Source organism: Aspergillus piperis (genome assembly GCF_003184755.1).
Source record: "Aspergillus piperis CBS 112811 unplaced genomic scaffold BO85scaffold_2, whole genome shotgun sequence".
Lineage (NCBI taxonomy): Eukaryota > Fungi > Ascomycota > Eurotiomycetes > Eurotiales > Aspergillaceae > Aspergillus > Aspergillus piperis.
Genome location: NW_020291592.1, coordinates 239,432 through 256,175, shown reverse-complemented (window position 1 = coordinate 256,175; position 16,744 = coordinate 239,432). Strand labels below are relative to the sequence as shown.

The following is a 16,744-nucleotide window of genomic DNA, read 5'->3' as shown; positions in this document are numbered from 1 at the left end:
ATGAAGAAGCTGTTGAACATGATCTATTTGATATGAGGAAAATGTGGAATATATTATAAATAAAGGTTGGTCGGTATGATGCTCAGCTACCAGCTTAAATAGATGCATCCGATAGAAACAGTGGTGCATAGCTGGACAATCAAGAAACGCCGAATGCTGCCTATTATATGCTCCAAAACACCCATGCGAACGCCTTCACAAATCCAGAAACAACTCGCTGAGACCTCAGCTAGCAACCGCAAGCTGAGCCACCAAATCCGATGCCACGTCAAGGAACGGATAGGGACTAGTGACCTCTTTCTCCTTATTCCAGAACCGCTTGCTGATGGGATGCCAATCGGCATCCCCTTCGCCACGGATCACATTCTGGTATCCATCGCATTTGAAATCGACCATGTAATTATTCTCTTCGAGCTGGTACAGCTGGATGTCGACGAACACCCAGACTCCATAAGAGATGCGCGAAATGGAATGATGCTGCGTCGCAGAGGAAGGACCCGACATGCTCGCGTGCTCTGGGGTTAAATTCCTGTCATCCAAGGAAGCCGGCGCACTTGAGAGGTTGACGCGGCGGCGAAGTTCCTCTAGATCACTTCGACTGCTGTGGACACTGGTCGACGGGCCTGGAGCTCTGACGCCTTCTTTCAAAAGGCGGGCTCGTATGAACCACGGTTCTTTCGGGATGTAGTAGTCCGATGGTAGGTCAGGATACTTGCTCTGCAGCGGTTGCGGCTGTCCTGCGTCGGCCGGCTTGACTCCAATCTGCAACCCGTCTGAAGAGAAAATACATTAATCACCCTGAGTCGAGAAGTGGATCTAGTGTGGACTCACCTGCACCAGCTGGCTGGATTTCCCATATCCCGCCTTGTGCTTCAATGGCCTTGTAAAGGTAAAGCATTGCCTCGTAAGGCTGATTGCGTGAACGAATGCCAAACTGCCATTTGCGAGATTTCTTGGGTTGATGCGGGGCACTCCGACCTTCAGGCGGCTCCAAACGCAACTTGTCAAGGTCTATAATACTACGAGAATGCGGCTTCAGAGCCCTTGCAGTCGCCTCTTGCTCCTCCGGGGAGCGGCCACCACGGCGCGAGTCTCCCTCGGATTCTGGACCACGTTGCGCTTGTTCCTCCAATAACCGGTCAGTGGCCTGGATTCTTTGCTCACGTTCGCGTTCGCGCTCGCGCTCGCGCTGTTCCATGAGTTGGTCGTGGACATAAGGTAAACTCGTTGGTAAAATCCGAACATGGCTCACGCGAGGTGCGTTTAAATCGTCGGCATCGCTCTGCTGAGGCGGTTGATAGCTCTGGCGTTGCGAACCACTACGTGTTCTTGTTGGAGGACCAGGTGGGGTTCCCGGAGCAGGAACAGGAGTTGCTCGTCCGGACGTTGCAGTAGGCTTAGGTATCCTGTCGGGAGGAGGCGAGGGTGTTACCGGGGGTACCAACATATTATCGTCTGTTGGCGCTGGAGAGTGTCAGCACGCTTCACATGAGACAGAAACAATAGCAAAGACCCATAGAAAGAGATCTTCTGTAGTACTCACAATTGGTTTGCATCATCTCATTCTCCATGATGATAAAGAAAGCGTCCTTGATGGCGCTGGGCTCCGGATTCTTGAGCGCATCCTCGATATCGTCGCGGGCATAACCCATACTTCTCTCCAGCTTGGAGATAGCTACTTGATGGATTTTGTGCTGCACTGACAGGGGCTTCCCCGGGACCAACTTGCGGGGATCAATGGCCTTATTCGGATCGACACCAGTAGCAATGAATTCTTCGGGCGGCGGCTGTAGGTATTTGGGTAGGTCTTGAAGGAACCAGGGATCTTGACGGATCTCAGGGATAGTAAGCCTATGAACAGGATGTACCTGCAGCATTGACCTAATTAACCGAGCAGCTCCGGGGGATATGTAGCCAGGCATATGAAAGTTGCCCGCGGCAATTTTCTTGAAAAGGGCCGGTATATAGTCGTCGTCGAACGGAAGCCTTCCTACCAAGAGCACGTAGAGAATGACACCACAGCTCCAAACATCTACCTCCGGCCCCGCATAAAGCTTCCCGGAGATAACCTCTGGCGCTGCATAGTTAGGGCTTCCGCAGCTGGTTTTCAGAAAGTTTCCGTCCGTCATAATGTTGCTCAGACCAAAATCTGCGATCTTCACATTCTTCTCGCTATCGATCAGAAGATTCTCCGGTTTGAGGTCACGATGTACGATTTTATGACGATGGCAGTACTCCACAGCACATATGATCTGCTGGAAGAACTTGCGGGCTTCAGCGTCATTACACCGGCCCCTCTTGACTAGATAATCGAAAAGTTCCCGTTCGGCATATTCCAACACCATGACGATGTCGGTTTTGGTGGCAATGACGGTGTACCTGTCGGGAAAACAGCAAGTTAGCCATTGTTGAAGCTTTCGAATCGGATTCTGTCCGCCATTGCGGCATGATGCAGGGAATAGTACAATTTGATGATGTGCGGGTGCCGCAGCAGTTGAAGGTATTGGATCTCACGTTCAACACGACCAACCATGTCACGAGACAGCAATTTGCGACGGGAGATGATCTTCAGAGCGACCTGGCGACCACTGGGCTGGTGAATGGCCAGTTTCACCTTGCCAAAGGAGCCCTCCCCCAATATCTTGATCGTCTGGTACTGGTCGAGGCGCTGCATGTCCCGGGTGGTTGCTGGTGACTGCATCGGAGGCTCGCCGCCCTTTCCGATCGGGCGGGATGGCGGAGGCATCGCCATGGCGGGGATGTTGGAATTGGAAGGAGGCTCAGTCCCGGCGGTACGGTCACGAGAGCGATCGGAATTGTTGATGGGTGGGAGCGAGACAGAGAGATCCTCGTCGTCGAAAGCAGCGGCCATCCTGACGGGGAGAACTGGAGGTTGACGGCCGACGTCGGTTCGGCAAGGACGGGGAGGACAACGTGACGTGATGGATTTTGGCCGGAGGGGTGGTCCCGCGCTTGGGCAGATTGCCTTTTTTTTTCACTTCCCTCTTCTTAGTTTTCTCTCCCTCCCCTTTTTTCGCCCTGATGGCAGCTCTAGAATGATTCGTGGAATTCGGGTCGACGCCTCACTAGCTTGGGTTCGAAAAACCCAATAAAAATATGATCAAAAGGGCGGGCTGTGGATAGAGGATCGGGTCTCCCCCACAACCGGTCAGGTTTGGTGGAAGTGGAGCGCTTGGAGAAGAATCGGTCTGGTCGACACCGAAAACCATCAACAACGCACCAGCTAGCGGGGCGGACGGAGGGGCGGAGAGGTTATTGAGGAGAGCGGGAGGGGGTTTGGGTAACCGTGGTTACGATGATCCCTGATGTGCTGGCTGGTCTCGTTAGAGTAGATAGATAGCAGAGCGGACTATTGAACATACCTCTCTAGTGCAACTTCTGTTATTATTGGAGAGTGGGAGAAGATCCCGAACGAAATGGACTCTAGTCTAGTAGCTTCAACGGTGGTAGGAATAATGCTGACAATGGGGAAGGGACAGATGAATGGAGAGGAAAAATGGGGCGGGTTTAGGCTAGATGGAAAGTAACTGCGACTAATCCATTTAGCAGATTTAGCACAGACACTCTGTCCTGCTGATGGTTGGCTCGTGTCTGGGTTTGACCGGGGCATTGGATTGGTCTAAAATGAAGCAACTAACTGATGTACCAAGATAAACAAGATAAACATCCTTTGAGGCCCATCACTCAAATGGAACCGATTATTACTAGAACTGCGAGATCATCTCTACCATTATATAGATAAAATAATCAATTTCAATCTACTCCGTACGTCAAGTCTCATGCAGGCGGTAAGTAAAGTAGTCTCTCTGAGTTACTAGCAGGCATGGTCATACTAACAAAGGTATTGTACTGAATACTGGTTGGTACTTCTATTACTTTGAGACTACTACTTACTACTTATGTTCTGGTACTCGGCCCAAGAAAAGAAAATCGTGATTATTATGCTAGTAATCATAGAATATACTAGTAACTATTGACCAGCCAGATCACGAGCTGCTTATACTTAGTTATCGATTGAATTCATGGCATCAGTCTTTCATTTTGTCCAGTACTACTAATGCCACTAATACCAGATCTTGATTATACCATAAGTACAATTACTACTTACTACTAGTAGCAGATGCAGCCAGATTTTCACCGTGCAGATATTACTAGTACTCGTTAAAAAGGTCGCTGTCCTAAAAATATATAAGTACTATATATATATATATACCTATATACCTAACGCGACAAAGTGGATGACATCTTTGACATGAGGTATTACTTGACTAGAACATGCGCAGAATATTTAGGCATGTCATATGCCTATCAATGAGCATCGTCACTGACTGACTAGTGAACAAGTGCACAAATCAGTCCGCTATTTGCAGTGCTCCCGAGGATCTTAAAGGAGAACTGCTGTCGGCTTAGGCGAAACCCTAGCTTAATCGCCGTCAAAAATATTGCAATCTGCACTCAAGCACTGTTTCTAGTAGTAGTTCATGATTGTGATAGAAAATTATATCATATTCACGTAGATGGATTGTGTAGTATTCGCTTAGGATTTATCTAGTGAATTCGTGACGCATGTTTGCTGCAGGCAATGTGCCTGGCTATCCGGGGCTTGGCAGCCGCATGTCATGTGGTGGGGAAGCTCTCCCGATCGATTCAAACAATCCTCCACCATCAGCTACATCTGGCTTTCGCACTGTGACCGGTTTTGGAAGTCGCCCCTCACTTGGTCTGTTGAATTTATTATCGGGCGCTTCTACTTATTGGGTTATTGCAAGGGCGACTTGCTCCAGCCGGTGGGATTGAGACGGGGAGGCTCCGACATGGCCTCCGAACCAACGGAGGAAGCTATTGCGAACTTCGTGAGCTTCACCAGCTCAACCCGCGAACAGGCAATAAGCTTTCTCAAGGTGAACATTGATTTAAGTTGGGACCATTGCAGCTTAACTGACTAGATCGGATTGTAGGCGAATAACTTAAACTCGAACCAAGCCATAAATGCCTATTTTGAAGACCCCACGGGCCCTCAGACGCAGGTGACGTCCTGAAACTGCGCACGATGTGTTGGGAGCAGCGACTGATTGTCAGACATATGTCGATATAGAATATCGGATACCAAAATGATTCTGCCGTTCCTGGTATGATTGTATCTCTTTCGTCAGAGTGATGTGTATTTGAGTTAGTACTGACAGATGTGCCTTGATGAAGCGTTCCAGATCGAACACGCCGACCCGGCCCCCGGTTCCTCGATCACCGCTCCTTCACGCCCGCCATCAGCCCTAAACTCGAGTGAACAGGCATCTGGTTCTGAATATCAGCATAGCGCACCTGCATCAACACAGACTGCTAACGGTGAGGGCACACTGAGGGACTGCCTGATTTCCTGCTAGGCTAACCCCGCTTCACGCAGACGCCAACAAGGGCTTATCCTTGGCCGAGCAAGAGGAGCGGGAACTGCAACAAGCCATGGCCATGTCTTTGAATCAAAATCTCGGACAGCAAGAGACGGGTGTCACAACGAATGAAGCGAAATTTGGTCGAGCTACTCGTGACCACTATGATGAAGGCGCCTGGGCAATGACGTTGTTCAATTCTACCTCTCGTGAAATTGTCATAAGCCCCGATCCAGCAGAGCGGAGGAGGAAAGACGGTGAACCGGCCTTCATACGACCATCCCATGACAACATGTACCTGGGTGGACTATTGACGATCCTTCATTCAATCCCTCTGGCGAGAGAAGCTCTTCTGCTCAGGAACCGACTTCTCACGGACTATGGAAAAGATCCACAATGGTGGAACGGCCAGCCTATTACACTTCCTAAGATTGTCACTATTGATGACGCGCAGGACGGTGATACTGAATGGGATGATATTATATACGAAGCCCAGCGTGTGGCAGCATTTTTGGACACTACCGATCGCGCCTTTGGAAGTGCTGATGCATTAGCCAACCTGAAAAGCATGTCCAGTTACGACTCGGAGGGCAGCGCGGCTAGATTTTTGGAATCGTGGCAAGAAGCTGCAGTCCGGGCAGACCCAGACAATCAATTGGCGACCATATTCTCGTCAACTGCATATAAGCGACCTCTTTCGATTTATGACACACCATTGGATAAAGAGTTCTTCTTACTAGATTCCTACGTGGAGCAAGAGCATGGTCAGACTCTCTATGATGTTATCGATCACACCATGTGGTCCGACAGGCCGGGCGAAGATCTTGACGACGTATGGCTAGAACACGTCGCAGAGGTCTTCACAATCAAGCTGGAAGGCTCTAATAAACCCGTTGATGTGAAGATCCCTGCAGTTTTCTATCCTGATCGGTATCTTGCGGCCAACCGAGATCTCGCGCGGGAGTTCCGTGCGCAAAGGCTCCAGATCTACGAAAAAATCTTCAGACTAGAGGGCTTGATGAATCGCTTCTCAACATCTAAGTCGGTCATTCATCAAGGATTGACCTCTAGAGAGACGCTGGAAAAAGCTGCTGCTGCGGTTTCCTCGACACTGCCCAAGAGCTTGTCAAATGAAACGACTGCCTTTACTCCAGAGTCGGCGAATGCAGAGGCACAGAGGGTGGCTGATGAGCTGCAAGCGATATCCTGTAAAATAGAAGCCAAGCTCAAAGGTAACATCCCGAAGACCCGTATGATTGCCACTCAGCGCTAACTGGTCCCTGAAACAGAGCTGGAGACTAAGAAGCAGGATGCTATGGAAAGCCTCCGGAGCTATTCTAAAATCCTCACTGAAGCTTCTTCTTCGGGCGAATTACCACATCACAAGTACACACTGCGGGGCGTGTGTACTGAGCCACATGTGACTTATGTCCTGAAGCGCCGTGTGTCGGAAGGCTCCTCGAATGGATGCGCTACCTCAGCCGATGACGAGTATCAATGGTGGCGGATCAGCTTTTCGACCGACGATGCGAAGAATCGCCAGGCTGGAACAAGCTCAGAAGGCGATGCAGCTCTGCACAAGTCCGACGTTATTGGGTATACCGCTCGCAAGGTCAGGGAAATTGAGGTCCTTCGAGCGGCCCGCGAAGAATCTAAGAATGTCTTGCTTGTTTACGCCAATAATAATGCAATGAACGTGCCGGAAGAGCCAGCTCCCAGTCAACTTCAGGTAAGACAACGTCTACTAATTGGAGGCAAGAGTGGCTGGAACTAACAGCAGTCATTACAGAAATTTGTGCACTTGGACAATCAAGCATTTGAGGCCGAATGTCAGGAAGCAGATAGTACTAGGACCCAATCTGGCCGCCAGAACCGTGCATTGAGTGCTTCTGTCAGTTCCCAGGAGCCATAGCTGAAACCTTAGGACATTATGTGCTGACGCATCTAACAGGAACCGCTCAACCAACAGGAAGGTCGTACGACGCCAAATGTGAACGTGTTTGACTACCAGGTTCCATCATTTGACGAGGGAGTGGGTCGGGGGCAGGAAATGGAGGAAAGAGGTGGACGCCCTTTGCTCAGCCGGAGTAGCACAGCTGGACCTGTGCAACCTTCGCAGAATGCCGACGCGATGTGGGACCAAGTCGACGACAAGGCGACATGACACCCAGGGCTGAAGTCATAAGTTGATCCGTAATTATTGTCATAGAGACTAGATACCTAGGCGTCCCGCAATCGAGATCTAGAACCTGGCACAGTTAGATATAGCGCTTGGAATGTCAAATGAGAAGCAACTTAAGGCTGAGCGATGGATTAGGATCAACAGGGTTTTGTTTGACCATTGTTTGGGACTAAAGAATGGCTCCCCCACGTGCCGTTTGTTGATGTTGTATGTCACGTTTGCATTGTCCACACCCCCAACGACGCCGTCTCCCCTTAGCATTCGAGATTCGAGAACCGTGGTTCTAGCAATATTGTCCGAACAGGGTAACCAACCCCCTCTACTAAGCAACCTACACAATGACCCTCGAAAACGACGCGGTCGCCGGTGCCACAATTGAGCTCCTCGAGACCCGTCTGCGGCGTCTCACATACCTCTTGACCGGCGATGCAAACTGGACTGGCAATCCCACGCCGCCCGCAAAGCCCGCATCTCTCGATGACAGCGTCTCGCGCCGTCTTCTTCGCCTAGAAAGGGATCTGGAAAAGCTGAGCAGAAATATCCCCGCCGTTAGAGATGTTTTGAGTCTCCGTATGATTGACCTTTTTTACACTTGATGAACTGTGTACGTAGGGGGGGTGGATCAATAGCTAAACTAATACTTTCGTCCAGACGACCGCTTCCCCGACCTCTTCCGCCAAACACCTTCCAAATCACTCCCTGAGAATCTATCGACGCAGAACCTCGCCTCGATCGTCCTATCCTACGCTTCTGCGTTCCCTGAAACCGCCTCCCGACTTACTTCGTTGAATGACCTCCCCATCCCGGACGCCGAGACTTCAGCGTCGCTTATCCAGCTCCAGCCACGACTGGACCAGTTGGCGCAAACTCAGGAGGACCAGGCCAAACAAATCTCCGAGCTACGTGTGCGGTCTGCTCGAGTCTTGCAGCGATGGTACGAAGTGGCGCTGGTTAGTGGCGGTGAATGCTGGGCCGAATGGGAAGGAAGACTGGAGGATGTGGAAAGGGAGGTCAAACGGGAGGAAGTGGTGAGGGAGCGGCGAGCGAAGGAGTTGTGAGAATGAGGCAGTTGCTTTTTTTTTTCTTCTCCTGGTTCTGGTTCCCATGTTTCTTTTAGCGTGCTTGGCTTGTGATATGATATGATACCTCTTTGTTTGTCCTGGTCATGGTTAAGGATAGTGGTTATAGAGGAGAATAGTGTGTAGTAAGTAAATCTTTTCTTTCTACTGTATGTAGACGAACGATCCATTCATCCATTGAGAGACATCATCTTGTGTGGCAACGATTACTGAATGGATAGTAAAGCCGTTGGAAATCATCAGTCAGTCCTTTCTTTCCATTTCTTCTGTTCTTTCATCTGGACATGAAACAGACCGACCGGCACTCTGATCTTGCTCCCTTCGGGGGGTTCCATCAAACAAAGACCGGCAGCCGGGATTGCAGTATACCGACGACGCACGGAGAGGATCTGGACTCCCGACAGAACTGACTGATCGACCACGCCGAAACCCGGAAGGAAGAACGGCGCATGTCCCTATTATCAAGCACTAGTCACTGCGATCCGTGTGTACTCCATACTTAACTGTATTAGTTAGTGGGTATCTACAATACCTGCTGAAAGTAGAACTCAAAGGTACCTGGCTCATTTCAAGGACACAACAAGTCACCTTACCTTACGGAGTACATACACGGTACATATTATGTTGAGACGAAGACCCACGGGGAAGAATCCCGACCGGGTACATTTATGTCTGTCTCATGAGCTCGATCCTTGCATGCGGAGCATGAAAGTGCGTTGTGATTGTGATTGTGATGAGAAGGAGAATATATCGTCGTGGGAAATTCTTTGTTTGGCCTACCTTATATGTGTGTGTACGAGGTAATAATTTGACGGAGGGGAGAGAGCAACAAGAAGATGAGCTCGTGATCAGATGTGTGTCTGTGTGTGTGAGTGTGATACGAGGTATAAGGATTGCTATAATCGTACCTAGGTAACTCGTGATTCTTACTGTGTCGGGCACAGCCAGTGTGTCTCACCTGCTTACTGTGTACGATATGAATACTCTGTGTTTACACAAGGTTGCTTGTGATGGGGCTGGCTGGTCAGCAACAGTCCGATAGGGGGTATCTGCAGGTCTAAGCCTTGCAGTCTGAGATATGGATGATGATGATGATAATTTGGTACCTTTGCAACTATGTTTATGAATTCATTCCTGCTTAATTAGTCGTTATGTAGTGAGTAATAATGAGTGCTATGCTAGAATTAAACCAAAATTGGACCAGTGTTCCATACGAGTCATGTTATCCCCAAAGTAACCAACTACCGAAGGGGAAGAACACTATCATCATTTATTCCCAGGATCACCTGGGGCGTAAGCAGCAGCAACATGATCAGCAGGGTTGGAATCGTGGCAGTCAGTGTAAGGCTTAATCTAGAGAGGATTTTATTTTCTAGAAAGAAACCGTTGGTTGTCTGGTATAAGAATGTTGGGTGAATCCTCGCTGAGCCCATGTTGTACGGAGCACATCGCTACCAATGATCTCGTTATGTATTCGGACTACTGCAGTAGTAACTAGTTACTGAATTTCGCAGGTCTCAGCGACCAAACTAACTGTTCAAAACGGTGGACACAGGCCATCGACGCCGCCACGAGAGCCACAACTCAGCCTCAGCCTTTCCAGGGGCCAGAATGGACGAAGAGAATCCACCACCGGCACTAAAAGAGGGGCGACGAGGCCCTCCGGGAAATCGACTAATCAAACAACAATCATGGCCGGAGTTTGCGTGTCGTGCCGCCTCAAAGCGGATTAGGCCGGGACCCAGTTTTCATAAGGAAAATGCATCGATCTCATTAGTATTCTCTCTCCCGAAGGGTGTAAAAAAAAAAGACACATTGACACTACCTAGTAGTACTACTAGTAACCGAAGTGGTAGTAGTGAGAGGGGATTGAGATGGCCCGTGGAAATTAATTTTACTTTTTTGTCTAACGGGATGAATTATTAAAATTGAAATTGTTTGACGTGCACATGCCAATTAAAATATAATCATTGTTATTGTGAAGTCTAGTCTAGGCTTTTTTTCTTGAAAATCTCAATGAAAGGGACGACGTACTAAAGCTGAGCTTAAGTATCCTTTCATTTAATGTATTCACCCATTGAGATTAATGCGACCGTAATTGAGAAAATAAAAATAATTACAAACTTGCGATTAACGAAATGACAGCAGATACTATCTTTGCTGTAAGTTCGGAGTAAATACTTAGTTACCTACCAAGACAGTCGTCATCCTTCACAGCCCGGTTCTTTCCCCCCCTTCCCTAGAACATCCTCCGAGTTACTATAAGAATAGTAACGGCAGAAAAACGGCCTAGTAGTACCCAATTGTTAATTGGTAGACTTGAGTAGTAGTTATCTATGGACTGATGAACTAGGTAGACAGAATAATAGAAATAGAACTATTAGTTTAATAGATAGACAGATAGATGTATGCCAAACTGCCATACGTCGCAGGCCACGCACTAAACCCAGGGGCCCCCAAAAAGACAGTGCCTGAGGGTAAGTACTTACTGTCTTTCTGCGGTTCGCGTGGGCCACTCGGGCCAGGCACCGTCGCTCTGAAACTCGATCCCATTTGTTTTCCCTTTCCCCTTCCACCCAATTGTCCCCATTCCCATCCACTATCCATCCATCCATCCACCCACCCCATCCATCATCTCCTTTTCCCGGACCTCGAACCTGGAACTAAGTAGGCCTCGCTCACGGCTCCCTCCAGATTTGGGCTTCGCCTTTCTCCATCTCCAGCCGTTCCCATTCCTCTCTTTCTCTCATCCTTCCCTTCTCCTCTATCCGGTCGGCTTGTCTACCCCATCGACTTTTCTTTCCCTTTCCCACTCGTTTCACTCGTTCACCCCTCCCCCCCATCATCTTCTCTATTATCTCTATTTCATCTATCACCTTTTGTTTCTTTCCCTCTTTTCCCCTCTTTTTTTTTACCCTCCTCCGTCTCCCGCTTCTCTTGATTCATTCCTCTGCTTCTCCATCCGCCTCTTTTCGACACTAACGTTTCATCATTATCCGTTCTTCTCCAGCCTGGTGCTGCTGTTTCTCTTCGTGCTTCTGCAAGGGGCATTCCGTGGGCTTGTCTGCACACCAACCCAAGCCAACCTCTCCGAGCACTTGTTCCTCGATCACTCCTTCGATTGCTCCGCCGGTTTGAGACGATCGGTGCCACTGCTTCTCTTCCTCCCCTTTCGCCGACCCTCAGCCATTCCACATTCATTTAACCTGTCTGTCTCAGAAGTATGTGATGCGTCGATCCTTGTTCTTGTTCCTCTAAATCTTATTTCGAGTTTTGGTCGCACTCATCCGCTTTACCTTTCTGTCCTGTTCCCTGCATGAGGCTCCTTGGGGATCGCGTTGTTGTCGTTCCTCACGATGTCCTCCGTGCGCCGTCGATCAACTTGCATGTTCCTTGATCATACACGTTCGCCCACCTGAGCACCTGGCTAATTGCTCTGTAGTCGGACACTTTCTTCCACCTTGGTCGGATCTCACGCTCATTGCCACACTCGACGGGTCTCCCATTCACAGATCACATCCGACCTAAATCGTTTATTGACTCGACAAATCAAAAGCATAGAAGGACCTTCTCTGCTACTATCCATATACACCATTGGGGCTTTCACAGTCATCGTCGCATCGCGTCTTGAACAGCATCCTCCCATTCCGGACGCTTCTATATAACTTTCCGCGACCTCGTTCGAACCACATTCATGGTGGCTTACTCTTCGCGTTCCCCCTCCTTCCAGAAGCCATATACCTATCCTGAGCCTCCACGAAGAATGGCGCGCTTCAGAGCCAGCAATATTCTGGGCGACCCTTTTGCGCTCGCGACCACGTCCATCTCAATTGTATGATTTCCAATCCATTCTGGTGCGACGGCTCGGGTTCACGGCTAATCACCTTTTCTTCGTTTAGTTGGCTTGGTTGATCGCATTCATCTCGTCCATCGTCACTGGCGTACATGGCGGATACCCCACCTATTCGTGGTGGGCTGTTGCTTACTCCTTTTGCTGCATTGCTGGTATGGCGCTTGTCTTCGGCACCGATACTGGTACCGTCTACAACATAGCGGTATGTCGCCATGCCTTCTGACCCAATCTTTCGACAACCCTTCGTACTGACTTATGGCAGATCGTGGGGTATCTTTCCGCTGGTCTTGTTATTACAACAATCTCCATCAACTCGTTAGTCTATGCGAACAGCGCCGCATCGCAAGCTGCCGGTGCTGGGTTCATTCTTTTGGCTATGGTTATTGTAAGTGATAACCGGCTTCGACACAGACCCACTAGGCAGTACGTGACTTACCTTTTATGCAGATCATTTGGATATTCTACTTCGGATCTAGCCCTCAGGCTTCGCATCGCGGCTTCATCGATTCGTTCGCCCTTCAGAAGGAAGGTGCTGGCTCGTATGGAAATGGCAGGCCTATGTCAACCGCCTTCGGCAATAGACCCGAGACGACATCCAGCCAGCCCCCGCAGATGTACACGTCCGCCCAACTCAATGGCTTCGAGACTTCTTCCCCCGTGTCGGGCTACCCCGGTGGAGCCCCTGGCTCCGAACACCGCAGCTCCTCGCAGCCCCGCTTCGGCAACCCGTCCGCCACGAACCTGCCTAACAATGGCACACCAGATGAGGTTCCCCAGCCAACGGAATATCCGTACCGTGCGAAGGCCATCTATTCGTATGAGGCCAACCCCGAAGACGCCAATGAGATCAGTTTCACCAAGCATGAGATTTTGGAGGTGTCTGATGTGAGCGGTAGATGGTGGCAGGCCAGGAAGGCCACCGGAGAGACCGGTATTGCTCCATCCAACTACCTGATCTTGCTGTGATCGATGCAGAGCAATCCACGGTGTCACGTCCTTTCCTTCTTCTGTCTTTCTGGTCTGTCATGGTTCTCGCTATTTTGTCGCGAGAGAAAAATCAGTTTTTGATACCCTTCGAGTAGTATCACTCGGCGTGATTCTGGTTCGCGAAGTCATGTTACGTTTTGATGGCCCTGTGTATTCTGTTGGTTTATTTGTCGTTCACTAGAGACCTTTCTCTTCGTTTTGTTGTGCGTGTTGGCATATTTGAATTATGTGTGCTCCCCGACTCCTTCAGCGGGAATTTGTGCTGTTGATATGTTATGTATGGCCTTCGGATCTGTTTTGATCATGCCCAGAAGCACCCTCATCCTTGACGGTTATATCTCTTTCGTGTTACTATTGGAAATGAGTCCGTGTTTAAATGCTATGCTATCTTCTCACCTCTTGACTGTTCATTATAAATGAACGATACGTCGCACAAGTCAAATTAGACAGGTCGCATTCGATCTCCTGCATTGAAATGGTGGTAGATAAGCAGGATAGATATATAGAAATCAAGTAAACTTCCATTTGACTGATCTTATTCCGCGACCACGTGCGTCAAGCGATTGACTTCCCTGCTGGCCGACATGAGGTATCAGAAAAACCGCTGCATCCAAGCCCATTCTCTCTCGCAGTCCCGCATCGTGAAGCGGCCCATCCAGACATGTTGTGTGTTCCTTGGAACTATTCATCCACCCGTTCCCGAATACTCCGCCCGAGCCCAGTCCCCGTCTAGAACTTTTTCTCCCTGGATTCTCCTCTGGTTTACCCGTCTTGTGCTAGTTTCGGTGCTTCTTGCTTTCTCCATCTCCCCGCTCTGTCCAATGATGTGCCCCTTTTCCCTATCCCCTCCGCTATCAGACCCAGCGGATAAGTAGTAGTTCTTTGCCCACCCACCCACTGACGGCGGAACTTCCCCCGGACAATTTAATTCTTCAGGCTTTATTTCGCTCGAGCGTTTCCGCTTGATAAGTTCTGCAGGGGAAGCAGTGATAATGGCAGTAGTGATTCCTTAACTGTTTTTTCCTTCTTCTCCTTCTTTTGTATATATACTTCTCATTGCTGGTAGTATTCGGAAAGTCGCCATACTACTAAGTAGTACTTCTGTCGTTGTGCACTTACACACCGATATCGGTCTCTTATTTAGTTGTTATGCACTACTACCAACCACCTACTGCGTTATGACTGCTAGCGATAGTGATGACGGCAACATCACGGTTGCCTCCTATGTCCTAGGCACGATTGGCACCGTCCTCTGGTGCATCCAGCTAATTCCTCAGATCTGGTATAATTGGCGACAGAAGAAAACCGATGGGTTTCCGCCTTTGATGATGCTTTTGTGGGCTTCTTGTACGTTTTTTTCGGAACAAACTCCATGTTGATTTCTGCGCGCTTTTGTGATTGTTATAGCCTGCATATATCATGGGATGGAAAATTGACCTGATGAGTTGATGCTTTTATTGGATAGGTGCCGTACCGATGGGTGCTTATATGGTTTTGCAGGTGAATAGCACGTTTCTTGGTGATTGATCTACTAGCTAATGAGGGCGCTCGCAGGAGGTCAATCTACCGCTACAGATTCAGCCGCAGATTTTCGGCTTCTTTTCGCTGGTGAGCTGGGGGCAGATATTATACTATAATCAGTATGTGATCCTTGTTTCGTTTGCTATTGCTGCTGGGATGGGGGGTTTGGCTTTGGGAGGATGTTGATGATTTTTGTGTGTGATTACTATAGTAGTTATACTTGTCTCAAGGCAACGTCGTTAGTTGTGGGTACGGCAATGTTGTTTGGTGGGATTGAGACGTTGTTGATTCTCACTTTGAGGGTTTGTCCCCGCTACTTCCTGCAATTCAAATCATAGCTGATTTCTCTCGCTGTTCAGATACCATATAATAAGGGCGTGACCTGGCCGGACCTGGTGGTTGGAGTTGTTGCGGCGATTCTACTAGCATCTGGGCTTGTGCCGCCGTATTTTGAACTGTGGAAGAGAGATGGTCGCGTCATTGGGTTCAGTGAGTATCTAGTTGTGTCTTATCGCGATTGAAACATTACTGATTGTCCGTAGATTGGGTGTTCTTGTCCATTGATACGCTGGGAGGACTATTCTCGCTGTTCGCTTTAGGTTCGCTTGCACCGGCATGGAACCGTATTTAATATCATGTGAGGTCTAACGAGGGTTTTTAGCTGCCCAGGGTTCGTTCGATATTCTCGGAGGGATCATGTACATCCTCGTGTAAGTTGGATGGATATACGGGCTTGTACTAGTTGTGGACTGGCTGACCCGGGTGGGTGACTTATAGGGTCGTCCTTGAGGCAGGAATATATGCAAGCCATATCATCTGGCGGATTCGATACCGCGCAGTACGCAAGGAAGCCAAGGCATCTGGCAGAAGCATCGATGAAGTGCTGGAGGAGCGAAATCAGGTCGAAACGTCTCAGGATAATAAGAAAGATGGGATCGTTTCTCATCACCGAGGGAACAACAGCCCTGTGCAGCAGCAGCAGCAGCACTCAGAGCCAAAAGTAACGCAAAGCATTTCGGAGGGAAATGTTGCCGATGCCTGAAATCCGTGGCAGCGGAAAATGGGTGGCAGGTGATAGGCGCTGCGGGTGCATCTGCCATTCGCCGAATCAGATACTTTTTACTATAACGTACTTACTTCCAAACTTACCCTACTACGGAGTACAGATCTGAGATATGGCATCTCGACCCGAGACCCGCCCAACGGTCCGAAAGATGCGAGGCAACTACTACTACATAAGAAAAGAAAGAAAAAGGAAATGGATGGATAGATAGATAGTCATGCATCGAGACCCATTTTCTGGGCCTGAAACGCAGCGAGAATGTTGCGGACAGGCCGCTGGACAGAGACAGAGATGCATGTGCGCCGTGGCAGCTGGACGGTACTAAGGGATCTTAGTTTGCCTTTGGGATGTCGCTAGTCATGCAATTGAACGCGGACAACAAGCCTTTGCGCCTGCCGTCGGGTTGCATTGAAAGTTACCTAGACTTTTTAGGTCTTTTTTGAAGGGTTTGAGCTGAGATTATTATTCAAATTGACACTTATTTAAATGGCAAGGGAAGCCCGGTGCTCTTACGGGTCCAAGCGTGGGTTGAAAAAATCGAGCTATTTTTTTGGGATTCTATTCCGGGTTCCCCTGACTTTGTTGTAAGTTCTCGAACTGGATGGAGTAAGTAATATTAAAGGTTGTGGATGGATGATAATCATTCTGATGCTG

The 16,744-nt window shown here is 49.1% G+C and overlaps 5 protein-coding genes across 5 annotated transcripts; 4 read left to right on the top strand and 1 right to left on the bottom strand.

Annotated features, from left to right (window-relative positions):
* Positions 1–225: 225 nt before the first annotated feature.
* Positions 226–2,872, bottom strand: BO85DRAFT_363346 (carbon catabolite derepressing protein kinase Snf1; the record flags this gene model as incomplete). The annotated part of the gene is made up of 4 exons (XM_025655656.1): positions 226–773; positions 832–1,464; positions 1,544–2,379; positions 2,466–2,872. 4 exons carry the CDS (start codon positions 2,870–2,872, stop codon positions 226–228), a joined length of 2,424 nt encoding a protein of 807 aa, XP_025519493.1.
* A 1,963-nt stretch (positions 2,873–4,835) lies between these two features.
* BO85DRAFT_455724 (uncharacterized protein) lies at positions 4,836–7,569 on the top strand (the record flags this gene model as incomplete). The annotated part of the gene is made up of 8 exons (XM_025661407.1): positions 4,836–4,922; positions 4,980–5,053; positions 5,117–5,150; positions 5,229–5,364; positions 5,423–6,637; positions 6,695–7,134; positions 7,195–7,296; positions 7,357–7,569. The coding sequence occupies 8 exons, from the start codon at positions 4,836–4,838 to the stop codon at positions 7,567–7,569; spliced, it is 2,301 nt and encodes a 766-aa protein (XP_025519492.1).
* A 178-nt stretch (positions 7,570–7,747) lies between these two features.
* On the top strand, positions 7,748–8,966 carry BO85DRAFT_108779 (putative nuclear distribution protein RO10). The gene is made up of 2 exons (XM_025653837.1): positions 7,748–8,157; positions 8,239–8,966. Exons 1-2 carry the CDS (start codon positions 7,926–7,928, stop codon positions 8,643–8,645), a joined length of 639 nt encoding a protein of 212 aa, XP_025519491.1. The 5' UTR covers positions 7,748–7,925; the 3' UTR covers positions 8,646–8,966.
* Positions 8,967–12,143: 3,177 nt separating this feature from the next.
* On the top strand, positions 12,144–13,788 carry sho1 (osmosensor SHO1). The gene is made up of 4 exons (XM_025653838.1): positions 12,144–12,498; positions 12,566–12,721; positions 12,782–12,904; positions 12,967–13,788. The coding sequence occupies exons 1-4, from the start codon at positions 12,361–12,363 to the stop codon at positions 13,483–13,485; spliced, it is 936 nt and encodes a 311-aa protein (XP_025519490.1). The 5' UTR covers positions 12,144–12,360; the 3' UTR covers positions 13,486–13,788.
* Positions 13,789–14,282: 494 nt separating this feature from the next.
* Positions 14,283–16,076, top strand: BO85DRAFT_445008 (PQ-loop repeat-containing protein). Its single transcript, XM_025659164.1, has 8 exons — positions 14,283–14,853; positions 14,972–15,006; positions 15,061–15,146; positions 15,239–15,329; positions 15,387–15,516; positions 15,570–15,626; positions 15,689–15,737; positions 15,805–16,076. The coding sequence occupies exons 1-8, from the start codon at positions 14,685–14,687 to the stop codon at positions 16,067–16,069; spliced, it is 882 nt and encodes a 293-aa protein (XP_025519489.1). The 5' UTR covers positions 14,283–14,684; the 3' UTR covers positions 16,070–16,076.
* Positions 16,077–16,744: the final 668 nt, after the last annotated feature.

Bases quoted from the DNA above. Each gene is read 5' to 3' on its own strand.
- BO85DRAFT_108779 (XM_025653837.1), top strand. From the start codon at position 7,926: ATGACCCTCGAAAACGACGCGGTCGCCGGTGCCACAATTGAGCTCCTC. The intron at 8,158-8,238 runs GTATGATTGACC...ACTTTCGTCCAG, and splicing joins TAGAGATGTTTTGAGTCTCC to ACGACCGCTTCCCCGACCTC.
- sho1 (XM_025653838.1), top strand. From the start codon at position 12,361: ATGGTGGCTTACTCTTCGCGTTCCCCCTCCTTCCAGAAGCCATATACC. The intron at 12,499-12,565 runs GTATGATTTCCA...TTCTTCGTTTAG, and splicing joins CGACCACGTCCATCTCAATT to TTGGCTTGGTTGATCGCATT. The intron at 12,722-12,781 runs GTATGTCGCCAT...GACTTATGGCAG, and splicing joins GTACCGTCTACAACATAGCG to ATCGTGGGGTATCTTTCCGC.
- BO85DRAFT_445008 (XM_025659164.1), top strand. From the start codon at position 14,685: ATGACTGCTAGCGATAGTGATGACGGCAACATCACGGTTGCCTCCTAT. The intron at 15,330-15,386 runs GTTTGTCCCCGC...CTCGCTGTTCAG, and splicing joins TGTTGATTCTCACTTTGAGG to ATACCATATAATAAGGGCGT. The intron at 15,517-15,569 runs GTGAGTATCTAG...GATTGTCCGTAG, and splicing joins TGGTCGCGTCATTGGGTTCA to ATTGGGTGTTCTTGTCCATT.